This window comes from Myodes glareolus, chromosome 4, assembly GCF_982192425.1.
Source record: "Myodes glareolus chromosome 4, mMyoGla1.1, whole genome shotgun sequence".
Classification (NCBI taxonomy): Eukaryota; Metazoa; Chordata; class Mammalia; order Rodentia; family Cricetidae; genus Myodes; species Myodes glareolus.
Genome location: NC_142029.1, coordinates 68,001,520 through 68,019,153, shown reverse-complemented (window position 1 = coordinate 68,019,153; position 17,634 = coordinate 68,001,520). Strand labels below are relative to the sequence as shown.

At 36.1% G+C, this 17,634-nt stretch overlaps 1 protein-coding gene across 1 annotated transcript; it reads left to right on the top strand.

Moving 5' to 3' along the window:
* Positions 1-1,254: 1,254 nt before the first annotated feature.
* Or10d3 (olfactory receptor family 10 subfamily D member 3) lies at positions 1,255-2,187 on the top strand. Its single transcript, XM_048417393.2, has one exon. It carries the CDS (start codon positions 1,255-1,257, stop codon positions 2,185-2,187), a length of 933 nt encoding a protein of 310 aa, XP_048273350.1.
* The last annotated feature ends 15,447 nt before the right edge of the window (positions 2,188-17,634 follow it).

The following is a 17,634-nucleotide window of genomic DNA, read 5'->3' as shown; positions in this document are numbered from 1 at the left end:
TTGCTTTCTATTTTGTTCCACCATTCTTGTACATCAGCTCACAGACACCATTATTAACATTTCCCTTAATAAATAACAATTTGCCTTAATTTAAAATCTTAATACAATAGAAATTCTCAGTAATCCTATATCTAAGCTTGCATTTCTATTCAATGAGTGATAGTCAAACTGTTTTGAAATGGGTGTATAAACATATGTACAGCTCTTGTTTGAAGCCTGCTAATTTTTTGTAGAGCAATAGCAAATATTCTGTAGTTGTCATTGGCAAGCAAGTAAATATTTAGTAGAATAGCCTCAAAGGTGGATGGTATCAACTGTTTTACAGGGTTATTTAGGAAAATTACTATCTGACCTTTTACATAAGTTTTTGTAAAGAAAAACAATGATATCCAGTTCTTTTCTAGACACTGAGTTATTTTATTTTGAGAACCAGCTCTGTGCCTAACATTATTCTTTCTATTATGGATGCAGTTATGCATAACAAAATCTACTCCTGACCTCACAATTATATGTATGCATGTTGTGTGAAAGCTAGAAAGATTTATTAATCTTCAAGTGCTTGTGAAGGAGGCAAGAAGGTGAGTAGCTTTGGGTTCTGGTTCAACATGGACAGAAATGCCAACACTCCTTCGCAGATGCCATCAGAGTTTTTTAGAATATCCGATACTCAAGTCGTTATTTCCTTTTCCAGACGTGAAGCATAGAGAGTCTGTGAGAATTAGGAGATTGAGATTAAGTAAACCTCTTTTGAGCTGTAAAGCAGCGATCAGTCAATTTTGCTTTAAGACTTTCTTTACCAAAAACAAAGGGATAAAACATAAGATTTATTAATAGTGCATGGCAAATACAATGATGTTAAAGTTGTGGTTTGAGTGATGTGAACATTTTTAAACATTATTCTGAGGCTTAATATCTTTCCCCACAGTGCAGGAGCAGCACACATTTATGTGGATTTTGTTCTTCCGTTTTCACACGTGATCTTTTCTCGACATTAATTTAACAAGAAACATCTGCAAAAATTTGCTGTATGGAATCCATACAGCAAAACTATTTGGTGAAGAAACATTCAGTTTGCTATGGCAAGCATTTTTATAATACTTCAGTTGGATCACAAGCAGTCTTTCAGTAGCATAGAGCCAAAACACATCTGCTTGTATTTCATTTCCTTATCATGTGCACACCATTGATGAGAAGCCAGGACATTCTCCATTCCCTCTCCTTCTTCTTCCTCTTCCAGAACTGTCCCTGGTGGAGATGAAGAACTGCTCAGTGGTGACTGAGTTCATCCTCCTGGGAATCCCACACACAGAGGGCCTGGAGACTATGCTTTTTGTGGTATTTCTGCCCTTCTATGCCTGCACCCTGGTGGGAAATGTGTCTATCCTTGTGACTGTTATTTCCTCCACCCGCCTTCACACACCCATGTATTTTTTCCTGGGGAACTTGTCCGTGTTTGACATGGGTTTCTCTTCTGTGACCTGTCCAAAAATGCTACTCTATCTTATGGGCCTTAGCAGACTCATCTCCTACCAAGACTGTGTCTCCCAGCTCTTCTTCTTTCATTTCCTTGGAAGCATTGAGTGCTTTCTATATACTGTGATGGCCTATGACCGCTTCACTGCCATCTGTCACCCTCTCCGCTACCCAGTCATCATGAACGCTAGGATCTGCGTGGCACTAGCTGCAGGTACATGGCTGTTAGGATGCCTCCATTCCAGTATCTTGACTTCCCTCACCTTCACTTTGCCTTACTGTGGTCCTAACGAAGTAGATTACTTCTTCTGTGATATCCCAGCAGTCTTGCCACTGGCCTCTGCTGACACATCATTAGCAAAGAGAGTGAGCTTCACTAATGTTGGGCTAGTCTCCCTTGTCTGCTTTCTCCTGATTCTTGTGTCCTATACTCGAATTGCAATCTCCATCTTGAGTATTCATTCAACTGAGGGACGCCAGCGTGCCTTCTCCACCTGCAGTGCCCATCTTATTGCCATCCTCTGTGCCTATGGACCCATCATCACTGTATATCTGCAGCCCACACCCAACCCCATGCTGGGAACTGTGGTACAAATTCTGATGAACTTGGTAGGACCAATGCTGAATCCTTTAATCTATACTTTGAGAAATAGGGAAGTAAAAGAATCTCTGAAAAAAATACTGCATGGGAAGGTGTCTGTTTCTGAGGTCTAGGAAGATAAAACCACATTTAATTAGGGTTTCTCTTCAATTGAGCTGACTCAATTGTCCTAGAATTTTTTCTATACAAGATGTGAAATTTGAATGTGAATTCCTCACATGTGATGGTAATTTGGGACATTTAAAACAGAGGAAATGGTTTGAACACTGTACAATATTATCTTTTTGTAAGTTTATAGGAGCTGCTTATTGAAGATCATTAAAGTAGTTTAGTCTTGGTTGTTATTTGGCTTTCTTTGAAATATTATCTACCCAGAAAAGGAGGTCTCACTCACAGAAGCATGGTTCACTATTCTTCACTTAGTTCTTTCATATTATGTATGAGATAAACTTAAGCAGAACAACAAATATTAGGAAAAGGGAAAAAAGTCAGCAGTTGAATAAGAGTATTGGTATGCTCTCTAATTTTCTCCTATATATACATACATAAATATATTTATTTCTTGCAAATTGTTTTTAATATGGTCATAATAGTTGACAAATTTAGTTAAGATTTTAAATTTTATTTTTTAATGAATAGAGTTTAATATTTTTACATATCTCCTTTGCCTTGTTTTAATTGTAACCCTCCCAATATTCCTCCCCACTTTTCTTCAGATTCAAGACCTTTTTTAAACTAATTGTATACATACATACACACACACACATACACACACACACACACACACACACACACAATGGATGACAGATCAAGAGGCTAATTTCTTTCTCCTAAATGATATCAAATGTATCACTTAAGTTTGTTTTTCTACAATGCAAATAAGTAGTGGTCCATTTTATAAAATAATAAAATGTAAAGCAGCAAATATTATGGGTTCCTCATCTTCTAAGCTTAAACTAATCATGACTAATTGTGTGATAGAGATACTAAATTCTGCAGATTTTTGATAAAAACTAGAGATTGAGGGATAAGTCACAGGGAAACTGTGGTGCCTATCTAAAACAAGTTTTAAGTAAAAATAATCACATCACCGAGAATCAGATAAAAAGTTATTATCATTTGGGGGCAGACTTTCACATAATCAGTAGAATGTGGTTGAGTCTCATGCTTGTAAGGCAAGTGAGTAACCAATAAAATGCTGGAAATGTTGGTCATTTGATCCCAGACTTGGTGATTATTGTCACTGAGCTTGTTATGCTAGCAATCTATCTCCAGTCAGTGTTTTGAATCCTCAGATTCACTTTCGGTTCCTTGTGTTTAAATCGCTCTTTTCTGTATTGCGATGATTAGTTTTGGTTGGTAGTAACCTAGGAAGGGAGGTCTCACTGAGTAATTGTCTAGAGTAGGTTGGTCTGGGTAGGCCTATGAGGAATTTTCTTAGTTGGGTAAGACGAATTGGGAAAAGTCAAATGAAAGTGTGAAAGTGGGTGGGATATTGGCAGGACCCTACAACTAAAAAGAGAGAGAGAGAGAGAGAGAGAGAGAGAGAGAGAGAGAGAGAAAGAGAGAGAGAGAGAGAGAATGAGAACTAGCGGGGAGTGACGGGTGGGGCGAAATTGCATGCTTGATTCATTGCATTGTTCTCTGCTCTTGACTGTGGGTATAATGTGACTAGCTCCTTTATTCACCTGCAAAGACTGACTGTAATTTGTAATTGTTAGCCAAACCTTTTCTCCCTTACATTGCTTTCATTGAGAATATATTATAATAACTTCAGAAAATGAAATCAAGACAATCACCCTCCAAAGAAATTAAAACAAGTTTTTATTCCACTTTTATATTTGTTAGTTCTCTGTTGATTACTCAGATCCTGTGCTCATTGATAGAGTGATAATGTATCTTAACATTTAAGAAATAGAAGTAATATTTATTTGATTGAAGGAAGTTGAACAAAATCAGAGACTCCATTAGATTCATTTGTATCAAGCTAGTGTTTTATTTTATTTTTCAGAACTACTTTAATTTTTAAATATTTTCTATATCTTGATAATATCACTCATGTATACAATGAAATAGGAACATATTTTGCCTACATTCCTAAACTCATATTTCTTGACTATTCCCTCATCACATGTCCTTTAAACTTCAAGTCTTATTTAAACTTAAAAAACATAATCCAATAGTCCAGGTGGTGCTGTCCAGGGCCATCTATTAGAACATGGTAAACCTACTAATGGCTACATCTTCAATAAAGAATGATTTCCTCCACATACATACAAACAGTACCACAACCACCACCACGACAACATCATCACCCTAATTACTGTTAGTATGAATTAGGGCCTAGAGATCATCTATAACATCTGTGCTAGGATTTAGGATGACTTGACCTTGGGCAAATGTTATGGATGTAAGCACAGCATTTCACAACACTCTTCTATATCTTCACACTCTTACAATCTTTCTATATGTACCTCTGCAATATTCCCTGAGCCTTGGTGGTGGTTGGGTCAATAAAGATGCTTCATTTGGGATTGAGCTCTGAGTCTCTTCTTCTAAGCACCTGTGCACCTTTTTATTGACAACTGTTGTTCACTGCCAAAAAAGAAGCTTTACAAAACAAGATTTGAGCAACCCAGGTCTATGGGTATAAGTTCAAATATTTAGAAGACAGTTTGAAAGCATTAGTAAAATAACAATAGCAGGTTTCTATCCTAGGTTCTTCAACTAGAAAGTCAAGCTTACAGTATCAGGTATTAAATTCAATCCTGAAGCAGGCCTTAAACTTAATTGGAAAACAGTCGGTTACCCCACAACAGCGGTGCTACTATTGCACTGGTAGGTTCATCTTGTCTAACAAGTTAGTACTGTAACATTTGAAGTCCAGTGTTAGATAAGATATATCTTCTCCCCAATAAGCCTGCATAGAACCTTCCAATAATATGAAAACTAGCCAGTCGGGACTCCGTGGTAGTTTTAAATTGACTTATCGGTGTCTCTGTCACTAAATTGTGTAATGTCTTAGGCATGATAGGTAAACAATGCAAATGGAAATACTCTGTGCTGTTGTAGAGTCTTCTGAGGCCTGCTTGACCTCAATAACTCTTTGGAAGGTGCCCTATACCTTGTACTTTTTCTTCATCTAATAACATATGCCTTCTGATCTTCTGAATACAATATTGTCTACACACGCAGCATAGTTTCTCTCTCTCTCTCTCTCTCTCTCTCTCTCTCTCTCTCTCTCTTTTAGAATTGTGCCGTGACATTTGCTTTGTAATTAGTGGTTTTCCATGGGTTCTTACATAGACTGTTAGTTTTGCTTAAGTCACCTACCATCCCTTAGTTTCCTCCATCCTTCCCTAATCCTTTAATTCTAAGTATTCCTACCACGTCTTTCTTTCCACATGTGTTCTACTATCCTTCCACTTATCCACTTACCGTTAAAGTTGGATTGTAAGCTAGGAGGCTTCCAGAACCCTTTTTTGGGTTCTTCCTTCCACTTCACTCCTTGATTTACTGTATACTCCCACATCCTTCTCTGTTCATAAATTTCTGTTCTCAGTATTCCACTTCAATAATTTTGTTTTATCTATAATCTTTTATTTGCCATTTAATGTGTCCCAAACACCTCCTTCTATTCTTTTGACTTCTACATTTTCTCTAAGTTAAATTCACAAACAAAACATTTGAAGCTACATATGAGAGAGAACATATGACATTTGTTTTTTTGAACCTGGGTTACCTCCTCACCCAGTTCTACTCCTTTAATTTCAAATTTCAATTTTCTTTACAGCTGTAAAATATTCAATTACATATACATGTCACATTTTTTTCTTGTGCATTCTGCTGTTAATGGGTTCCTATGTTGATTCTATTTCATACCTATTACCAATAGAAGAATAGTTATTGATATGCAAATGTCTCTGTATTAGTAATTTATCCACCTCATTGGTCTGCTGAGAATGTTGAGTTAGGAAATACTGGCAAGATACTCACCAGAGTTCCTGGTATATAATAAAAATTTAAGCAATAACATATGTGTTTTTGCTAGGTTTTGGTAGATGCTAATAATTATTAGCATCTGATAATTGATAAAGTCCCTTCCTTTTAAAATATGGGATTAAAAACCAGAGGTATGGCTTAAAAACTAAAAGAATTATCATATAAATTTTATCTACTGAAATTATTTTTAACTAATCTTCTATTTTATAAAAATAATTTTAATTTATGAATCAAAATGCTATGCCCAGATCCACAAAGTCCCCCAAAAACCAACAAGGGGACCAAGTACCATATGTGAAAGCAAAGAGCCTTTATTTTATACAAAGTCTCTCCACATGTCCAACGTATTGGAATATTCAGAGAGCCCCTAGCTCAGTTAGAGTTGGGTTTTTATAGTAGTAAAGATGGGGGTGAGGGATTTCTAAAGTTCAGGACCCCTGATTGGATGACATTTGTCTAGGAGTGTCCTGGTGAGTGTGTGCTGGAAGGTGATCCTATCTACAATGGTTGGAACCTTAGACATTTCCTCTTTGGATGGTATGTTCTTGGGTGGTGCTGAGGAAATCTCAGTTTATGGTCCTTTGTTCAACCAGGTATTGTTTCAGGGTAAACTACTGAGAACTCAGGGCTCCCTTAAACTTATCATGGCTAGGCCCAACACTGACAGGTGAGAATGGTTGGAAGAACTTTCTTTGAGTGTTCTGTTTCTAGTTAGCCTATCATGGCTGGCTGGCACCTACACAAAGAATCAGTATAAATTATAAATTAAAACTTTAGTGATTTAGCTGTCATTTCATAATTTGTATACTTAATTGAGGCATTTATCTAAAAGAATTATAACATTTAATGAAAATTCTAAATCCAGGTATAGAGGTTTATGACTATAATCCCAGCCCTCAGAAAACCATGATAAGATTACTGTGCATTCAAGTCCAATTTGAGATATATAGTAACTTCCACAGCAGCCTGGGCTCCAGAGGGAGACAGTCTGAAAGAAGAAGAGGGAGAGGGAGAGGAAGAGGGAGGGAGAGAGAGACAGATCAGCTCAAGTTCTGTGACAATAAAACAAGAACAAAAACAAAAAGCAGATAATATTATAGTCAGAAGAAAAGAAAGATTCAAGATTCAAGAATGATTATGCATTGTATTTGTATTGGACAATTTAAAATAACTTTATCAAATATTAATGGGCAGATAAATTCAGATAATGATGAAGATTGTCTGGAACTAAACAAATAAAAGATATATGTAACATCTTTTCCTATAATTTATTGTTTTTATTTTAGTTTGAGGTAGAGTTGAAGTCATTTCAATTTTAGGCAGTAAATGTTCTGGGGTTTGGAGTTGCGTATTTGTTGCTGAACATCCTGAAAACAATAAATTAAGAAGAAAGTTTGATTCAAATTTTCTGGGAGATATAATTTATCACAGTGAGGAAACCATGCTAGCAAGTAGGAAAGACATGGTAGCAGGGACAGGAAGTTAGTTGGTCACATAGCACCTGAACACAGGAAGCAGAGTGACTAGGAATTAAGGCTGTTGCCAGTGAGCCACTTCTTTCAGTGAGGTTCAAGCTCCTAAGTGTTTCATAACCTTCCTCAAAAGTGCCACTAGCTGGGCCCAAGTGTTAGGAACACCTGAGCATATATACAGAATGTTCTTCATTTAAATCTACAAGACTGATAAATGCAAAGTATGTCATATATCACTGGGAATAATAAAATCATTATTATCTTGTACTAACCTATGCAAAAGTGTGATCAGAAAAATCAGAGAACAGATATTTCTTTATATAGTATACACTAATGTTTCTGTTGATGCTTAATTTTAGTAGCATTAAAATGTACTACAGGTGGAAGTAACAGACATTTTCTTAGCTTTTCTAGTTTGTTCCTAAACTTAACATGTGTTTAAGTTCTAGAAATGGAGATTTCAAACCAACCTCTGTTCCTATTGGAACATCAATTTTCGTCTTTCCTCCTTATGCTTCTTTGTTTTATAATTGTGATTTCTTTCCTGTTCATTGTGGCTTTAAATCTGTTAACACAAAAAATAACAGATGGAGCTCCCAAAAAGACACGTGAATAAATTTAGAAGAGCTAGGAGGTAGAATTTGAACAACAGTAGAAAAGCCACTAGACTATCTGACAAAAAACAATCTGTTTTATCCTCATGATTTCTTTTGAAACAAGGAGATACCCATTTCTGCTATCTGACTCAAATGACAATGCTTTTTCAGTAAATACAAAATTGTTTGTGATTCTTAAAGTTCTTAAACTCAAACTGTTTGGTTGTTAAAGTTAAAAAAATATGTTATTAAGCCTTTTAAAATGCAGATATTACAGCAAAGTGTTCCCAGATATCTCAGGGAATTTGCCCTGAGGTTGTTATTTTATAGTAAAGGCACCATGTGTGAGGGATACAGACCTAATAACTTTAAGAGACTGATCCTGTTCGGGTTAATGGTAAGCAGTGAAATGGGTGCATTTGTCCAAATGATAACATGTAAAGAAAAAGGTTTGTAGAGGGCAAGTGTAGACTGTTCCATTTTGGAACCATGTAAAAAAAGAGAAATTTTTAAGATAAATATTTACAATTAAGTGAACTATATGCAGTAAGAAAACTAAGGAAATGAATTAACGAATGAAAACATTAAATTCTCAAAATAAAGCTTACCTGGATGTAGAAAGGAATGAGAGTTGTTGAAATGTACTCTGTACACTTTCAGAACATGTGAATTTGTTTATATTGAGATACAAGTAATAAATGAAGCTACAATCTAAAGCACTGTGTGTAGTGAGTCCCTGACTCTGATCTTGGGAGCGGGTGTGGGACAAAATTTTTGCAACTCAGAAACTTGGTGCTTCCTTTGAATGGGAAAAGGAATTTTATGTCCCTGAAATTTTGTGTCTCTAGTTCTGTCTCTTTATTGTAGTCCTTTCATGAACTACATTACTTACATTTTTACTAATCGAAACAGGAAATGGTTAACTGTGTATATCTTCCTAATTTAGTGTTCTTCCTTAATTTATTAATAAAAGGCAAAGCCGTAAAATATCAGGAATTTATTAAATTTATCACCATCATCCTCATTGTTATTACTAAACTTGACTTCTTCAGTCTCTCAGAAGAGAATTGCAATTTAAAGATTTTTTTCCCATTTTTTGAGTTAAATTGGACTTTTACTTTTCAAACATCCTATATATATAATAGAATATTTCTTGAAAATATATATATATATATCCCGAATTAATAGTAAATTAACATAATGGAACTGTTATATGCCTCAAGGCAGCACATCTGATTACTGTTAAATCTACATTTCAGGGTGGATTTTCTGTGTGCAGAGAAAATTAAGTTTCCAAGGCAACAGAGCTGAAGGTTAGATTTCTAGACAGACTAATTCACTGACTGCATTAGTATCAGTTGGAGCTGTTGCTGGGTTTCTGCTGGCAATGTACCAGTATTGTAGGATGAAGGATGAACCATTATTATGCTGATACTACTGCTGAAAAAAATAACTCAAGTATGTTAAATCTGAAAAAAACTGGACTAATTTGTACGACCCAAATTCACACCAGTGCCCCTTATCCCAAGTGTATCTCATTAGCAACTAAAGCAGCTTTATAGAGAGAGAAAAACAACGCTGAGGAAAAGTGTAAAATTGGAAGCGGTAGAGGCTAGAGGGAGGATAATTAACTTGAAATAATCTGCAGTAGCTATCTGATACGTTCCCTTTACTTCTGATTTATATTAAAGTTTAAATGAAATAATGCATCCTTTGTATTAAATGCCATAATAAATCTATTTTACTGTTTTAAAATATTTTCTATTCAAGGACTCTGAGTTACTTCAGACAGATAAGCTATATTAATTCTGCTGCCCTGACAATCCCACATATACCTGGGACTAAACATTATCAATATAATATTTTGGGGAATGTAGTTTACACTCTGTTGTTTCCTTTTAATTTAGTGTTTTAGTTTTTCCTTTTTTTTAAAGCTCCCATTCTCTATTACTAGGAAATCCAGCATGTAAGAAGTTAAAGAGCATTTGGACTGGGAAGAAGCAGAATTATTTAGCAGTACAAGGAGACCAGCAGGAGGGTCTGGAGGCACCAGAGAAAGTAATTGTAGAGGAGGTATGAAGAGTAGCTACATTACAGTGATGTACATCAGTGAAAATGTCATGAAGAATTCATTATTTTATGCGCTAACTTAAAGTCAATAAACAAAACTAACTAATCATAATGGCAGCTGTAGCAACAATATACCCTGGTCATTTAAATACAGAGTTAGTGCCTGGAGTTGGTCTAGGTGTTGGTGATTGTCTCTGACCTGAAGGTTTTAAAGAGCCATACAGCTAGATAGATATCAATCCCAAATACAAGCTTGTTGTTTCCTAATTTGGATCTTGTTCACTTCTGACTTTTGGAGTAGAAAAATTCCATGCCAGCTTCTGTCTTCAGCACTGAAACTGTGTTTTATATGAGACACATTGATTCTTCATAATAGATCTTATAATGGTTGCTGCCCACTTTCAAACCCATGGCACAAATGACCCATGTCAAACTAACGTTTCAACCATTGTCACCCCTCTCTTCATCACTGCCATAGTTTTATTTTTTTAATAAAATTTCTACTTGATTTTGTTTTGTTTTTTCAATGAACTATTTTATGTCCTACCTCAAAGGAATCCCTTATAATACTCAATTAGATTTTTGCATATGTCCAAAACACTGTTTCTTGATCTCTCAGGGCCATTGAAACTCTGTGCATGCTTCGGTGTTCTGAAATCTGCATGGCAAAAGTGTGAAGTTCTAATTTACTGCCATGGGTGGATATGTAGAAACGAAGGTCAACTAAAGCAACTCATAAGAGTTCGCATAGAATTGAACTGGGTTCTGACATGTAGATTCTGAAATATGAATTCATACCTGAAACGGTGGGTTTACCTATAATGTCTGTAAATCCATGGTGAGTTCTAAGTCCCACATATGTGATATGAGATAATTATTCACAATCAATCCACAGGAGAAGATAAGCATTCCTGAAAGGAAGTGGTAGGACTATGACAAGTCTGACAAAGCCTGCTGGTGCATCCAGGTCAGGGACATAGACAGATGATCACCCCATTGTTCCCGAGAATGCTGCATGAGTTCAAGATGCTTTTCATATTTTTCCAAGCCAAATCCTCCATTATCAACAATGTGACCCCATGGCTACCAGTGTATGAATTACAAGGAAGGGAAAAGGGAAGCAGATAAAAGCTTTGAGAAGAAGTAATGCTTAATTAATATGCTCAGTAAAGATAGTGATGTATCAGGAGTTTCTATACCAATGGGAATTATGGCAAGTATTTAAATTTAAGCAGTGCTGTGAAATACATAAGAAAAAGGCTTTTCAGAAAAGCACAGGAAGATAGTAAAAAAAAAGTGATTGAAGAAGAAACTCATAATACATCTAAAATGTATTGATTATTATTTTAAAGGAATAAATATGTGGTTGATACTTAAATTATTTGAAAAATGAAGAAGGCATTGCAATCACACTTTTAGAAGGATTGGATCAAATAATAGGCATCTTCAAATTCTCTATTCAAGAAAAGCATTTTTAAAATGCGGAAAAAATGTATCACTCACTCACTGATACTACTGGTCAGGCCACGTTGGTGAGAGAGAGAGAGAGAGAGAGAGAGAGAGAGAGAGAGAGAGAGAGAGAGAGAGAATCTGTTCTAATTATTTAAATATTATTCATATTCACATTGCAAACATATAGTATTCAAATCAAGTTAGATATTATTGCTATGTGTGACTACCATAAGACAGCATGTTATACCCAGGCCCAGTTCTGCCTAATCCCCACCTCATCTGAGGCAACATTTGAACTGTCAGTAACTAAAAGAAACTGCTTGGATAGATTTACTGAGAGCCTACTGAAAGCCTTTATAAGAATGTTCAACACATTCGCCCTGGAGAAATCTAGTAATGTTGAAATCAGATAGCACACCAGGCAAGAAGTCTGCCAGTTGGCATGGTTGGCTGGATAGTGTGTCTCAAAGATGCAATGTTCTAATCCTGGAACCAGTGAATATATTAGGTTACATGTCAAGGGAGCATTAATGATGAATATGGCATTGAAATTGCTGACCAGTTCAATTAAAGGTATGCCAGGTCATGCTGGGAACCTCATTTTAATCACAAATATTTTGAAGTATAGTAGGTAGATAAATGTTACTAGAAACCAGTTGAGGTCACATTTTCAACAGTAATATTTAGTATAATGAGACCCATTAAACTTCTTATCTCCATAACTCTAAGCTAATAAGTAGGTAAGTATGGAAATCTTTACATTTATGGCAATTTTCCAAAACAGAAGAAACCAAGAAAGTTTCCCTGCAGATCTGAAACTTTTCTGAGGCTCTCTTCTCAGCAGAAGCCTGAACAGTGAGTGGGGCTCTATGGGTGAGTTCAGTGCCTGTGAGTGTCTAAGCCTTATGAAACAGATTGGCATCCCTGAGTAGAGGTTTCAAGAGGACATCAGGTGTTCACAGGGACATGACATGCCATAAAAAGACATCAGGATTACTGACCTGTTTCCATCTGCTGCATGTGGGTCTCAGGCAGATGCACTATCCCCCCATGAATAACAATTAATGCTAGGGCTCTCTGCTCTCTGAAAATAAGATAATATTTTAATTGAGAATTTCAAACTTTTAACACATTTAGAAGATCCTAGGTATTATCCATCAAAAACAAAGATAATAAATGAGTTGTTTAATGAAAATTAACATGAGGAATCATTTGAAAAAGATCCATAGCTTTCACACAATGCACATTCATCACACACACACACTCAAAATTAGTTACCAAAATACTTTACTAATAGAGCGTTCTGCAACATTTCTAGAAGAGGTTTAGTTTGTTGCTATATAAAACAACTATAAAGTAACATATGTTGTTTCTATTTTGTGGAAATACAATTAAAGATAAGGTCTTGGAGAAGTTGAAACACTTTAATGTCTGACATTATGTGTCCTGTAAATTTATGAAAAAAAAATATAATACTAGGAAAATCCATTTGGAAATGGATTTTTCAAGGAATTTTTAAAACTAAAACTATGTACCAAAGTAAATGTGAGATAGAGTTCAATCATAACCAAACACAAGATAACACAAAAGCTCAGCCCCGCTGAGCACATTTGCCAATGGTACTAGAAAAGAAACAGCTGCAGACATTTCCAGCCACTAAATCGTCTGCATGTTGTTATGTGAGCGTCTCTGTTGAAGGGATATGTTTACCTATGCAGTTGACACAATTTGTAACGCATAACCCAAAATAATACTCTTACCTTCTTTGTTTTAGAAAATAGAAAGATATGTGTTTAGGGGAATGTTTTATGAATTTCTGGTTTAGTTTCAAAATTTCCTTTCATAGAGAGAGAGTGAGGCTCAGGGACATTGTTACAAAATGTTTCCTTTTGATTTCAGCTCCTTCTTTTTTTTTAATTTACTTACTTATTTATTTATAAAAATTTTCACTTCCTCACCTCCTCCCAATACCCTCCCATTCCCCCCACTCCCTCTCCTCCTTCCTCTCCAGTCCTAAGAGCAGTCAGGGTTTCCTGCCCTGTGGGAAGTTCAAGTTCCTCCCCCCTCCCTCCTGGTGGCTGGTGGTTGTGGTACAGAGCACTTGTGCGCTCTCTCATCCTATCCAGAGTGCTTTCCCAGGAGAGAGCTTTGTGTCACTTCTAGAACATATCCATTTGTTTGTAACTTTATATATGTTATAAAATTATATTTACTCCATATCTGCTTGAGAAACACAATTAAAGCTAAAGTCTGTGCAGATGTTGGAATGCTCGTACACCCTTTTCTTTTTCATTCCTTAAATTCAAGAAGTAAAAAATGTCTCCACAATTCAATTACCATTTTTTGAATTTAAGATCAATGTTTATACTTGGTTTTGTTTTCAGGCCAAAACAAAGACATTGTGACAACACAGCCTAAGTTTCCAGCTAATTGATGATTTAAAGCCTGAATCCTCTAGTTCAATTCTTATATAAAGTATGTGATATAAAATACATAACTATTTTATCTCCTTGTTGACCCATGTAATGTATAAACATAGTAGCCTGGTTGATGGAACCTGAATTCTGGGCTGTTTCTCACATGCACTCTGCCTTGGTCATGTCATTTCCCCTCTGCAAATCAGTGTCACTGATTTCTGTGGTCCCAGTTATACTCATAACACAAGAAGTCTGGCTACACTTCCTGTCTCCCTTCTTTCCTTCCTCCCTTTCTCCGTCTTTGTCTCTGTCTCTCTGTGTGTGTCTTTGTTTGTGTGTGCCAGCGCACATTATTTTAAAAAGCAAGGTCTTCCTACCTAGACTTTGCTCACTCTCATGGTCTTCCTACTCTCCCATCTTAACCTCTCAAGTGAGAAAAATCACAGGTGTACACTTATGCCTACCTTCAAATCTCCTTTTTTTTTTTTTTTGGAAGAATAGACTACTAGCAGCTACAACTAAAAAGAAAAAAAAAATAGTGAGTTTATGAAAATAGGATGGCAAAGAGTTTTATTTATTCATTTATATTTTTGTGTATGTGCTTTTGTGAATGCAGTTGCCCACAGAGCGTTGGATTCCCTTGGACCTGGGACTTCAAGCAGCATCTGCTACAGGTACTAGGAACAGACTTTGGGTCTTCTGTAAGGCTAGGAATTTTTCTTGCCCAATGAACTGCAATTTGAAGTTTTTTTGCCCCATAACAAAAGCTTCTAATTAAAAATATTTCCAAATGGAACCTCATGGAAATTTATGTAAAATGAGAAAATCAGAAAGTATATAGCAAAATAGTTACTGTTAAATTTCAACAGAACTCAAGAAGTGTTTGATATCTGCTCCAATCTCTGATAACGGGTTATATTTGCAATGCAATGATAACTAAGTATTCTATTGATTACTCACTCAAGGTGGTCAGGATAATTATGAAATCAAAAGTTACCACTAGAATGTAATTGTGTTCATTATGGTTAAATGAATGCCTCATTTTAGAAAGAATTAAACCTTTATAATTTGTCTAAGTTCTATTTATATTTATGCTTAGGTCAAAGAAGGTAATAAACATATAGACTCTGCAGACTGAATATAGTACACTTTAAACTTGTAATAAAACACATTGACAATTCATGGCCATAAGATGTTTTTATGCATTGATTCTTAGCAACATGGAAAACCTTGGAATTTCCCTTTCACAGGCATGCCAGCATTTAATCCTTTCTACTTTAAAGCCCTGTTCCTGTAATGTGAGAAGAGGCATGCTTGCACTGGGCTCTGTCTCTTACAAGATTTTCCATAGCTCATTTTATCATGACAAAGGAATGTAAAAAGCAAAAGGACAGCTGTCCAGAGGCTACAGTAACTCCCTCTAGCGTGTGACCTTCCTAACTAAACCAAACCAAATCAATGCATTCGCCTTTCACATTCTTCCTTGACAGCCCCAAGGGTTTGGGAGGAGGTCTGAGGAAGAACATACATCTTCATTTCCCCTTTTCTTTCCCCTGTGTACAACAATAATAGAGCCAATAGGCTCCCTGTCTCTTCAAATCATCCCTGGGTTCTCTGCCTTACTTTTTTTTTTATGTCTCTGCAATAAGGGAGTACCTATGGTGGTCCTCCTCTCTGGGACTTACTTTAACACTTAGTGGGCTTCCTCATTACCTATGCAAGTTGTGCTGCAGTTTATTCAATCAGTAACCCACAGCATAAGCTTCATCAGTGATTATGCTCTATGATATGTATTCTGTATACCGTGCCCTACCCTCACCTTGTGGATGTAGAAATAGGTCCTATCTCAACACATCAAACAACACACTTATGCTCAATTACACCTAATTTTTCTACCAGTTTTAGTACTCTATAATCACCAAGGGACCTGTTTGCTTACAAAATCAACTATGAAATTTCAACAACATGCTGTTGTGCTAGAATGCAATTATCTTCTCTGTCAAAATCTCCCTAAATATTACCTGATTGTATTCCTATAAGAAGATACAGACTATAATCTATGTGTTCTTACTTCACATGGTATAAGGATTAATCTTCAATGTCAACTCAAGTAGGATAGGAATCAGTCAGAAGATATATCTCCGGGTGTTGTGGGAAGTCCTTCTGTATATGTGTTGCTTTTATTAGTTAATAAAGAAGCCACTTTTGGCCAGTGACTTAACAGAAAATAGCCAGGCTGGAAGATATAAAGTGTAGGCAGAGTCAGGGAGAAACCATGTAGCCACCACTGGGGACAGACACATCCAGTGGAACTCCACTGAAACTTTGTCGTTAGGCCATAACCTCGTGGTGATGCACAGATTAATGGGGATGGCTTAGTTTAGGATATAAGGGCAAGCTAGAAATAAGCTTAAGTTATTGGCCAAGCAGTCATTTGATTAATACAGTTTCTGTGTGATTATTTTGAGTCTGGTTGGCCAGGAACAAACAAGCTGCCTCCGTCAACATCCGGGAGAGTCTGATGGTGTTGCAGAAAACTTTAAGTGAAGGGAAAGACCACATTGAGTGTGGGCAGTACTGTTTCATGAATGGGAGTCTCAGACTGGATAAACGGTTAGACTGGGGAAGTCAATCTGAACAATAGTCACCATCACTCTCTGCATTCCGACTGTAAACAGGATGTGATCATCTGTCACCAACTCCTGCTGCAACGTTTTTCCTGGCAAGAAGGATTATATATTCTCAAATCATGAGTCAAGTGAACCCTTCCTCCTAAAGGTCTTGGTTACATAGTGTGTTAATGTATTTAGGGTGGAGGCTGTGTTTCTATTTTCATACTTGTTACTTGCTAAGGAGACACCATAGATGAAAGAAGCCAGAAACGCACACATAATTAAATATGGGGAAAAAATACATAGTGCAGGATAGTTTAAAGCATAATACCTTAAAAGTCCTGTGAGATTGGTGTATATAATATAAAACAATTAACTATAATATTCATGTATTCATGGTTTCTCGATACATACAACTATATTGTATTTTTTACCTATATTTTCTTACTCCAGCCACTGTTAATTGTCTTTTTCTTCTGCTGTAGTTATAGCAGAAAGTAAGAGCATGTAGTGATTTGTTTGCCTGACCACTGGATTAAGGCATGACTAACACATAAGGTTCAGTACTATGACTGTATATATAATTAAAGTTACTATCTCTCAGAGTGTATGTGCAAAAAAATAACTTTTCTCCTTGATGAACAGTCATGGTTCTCATTTAAAATGGAGAACCAGTGGTTTAGATATTTAAGCAATACAGTAACCTGATGTGGTCTCCAACTTGTACAAGTTTGCCCAATGCAAAATTTCTAAATAATGGGAAGAAATATGCAGTCTAACAACACATGCATATAAGAAAAATGGAAGAAAGAGAATTAAAGAGCCTGATAACACGGATTGCTTTCTGAGAAATATTTGATTCTGGCATTGTGTGACATTCATGTAACGTACTTTCACAGGCTAAGATGCCTGCCAAATCACTAGGCATACAATTTATGA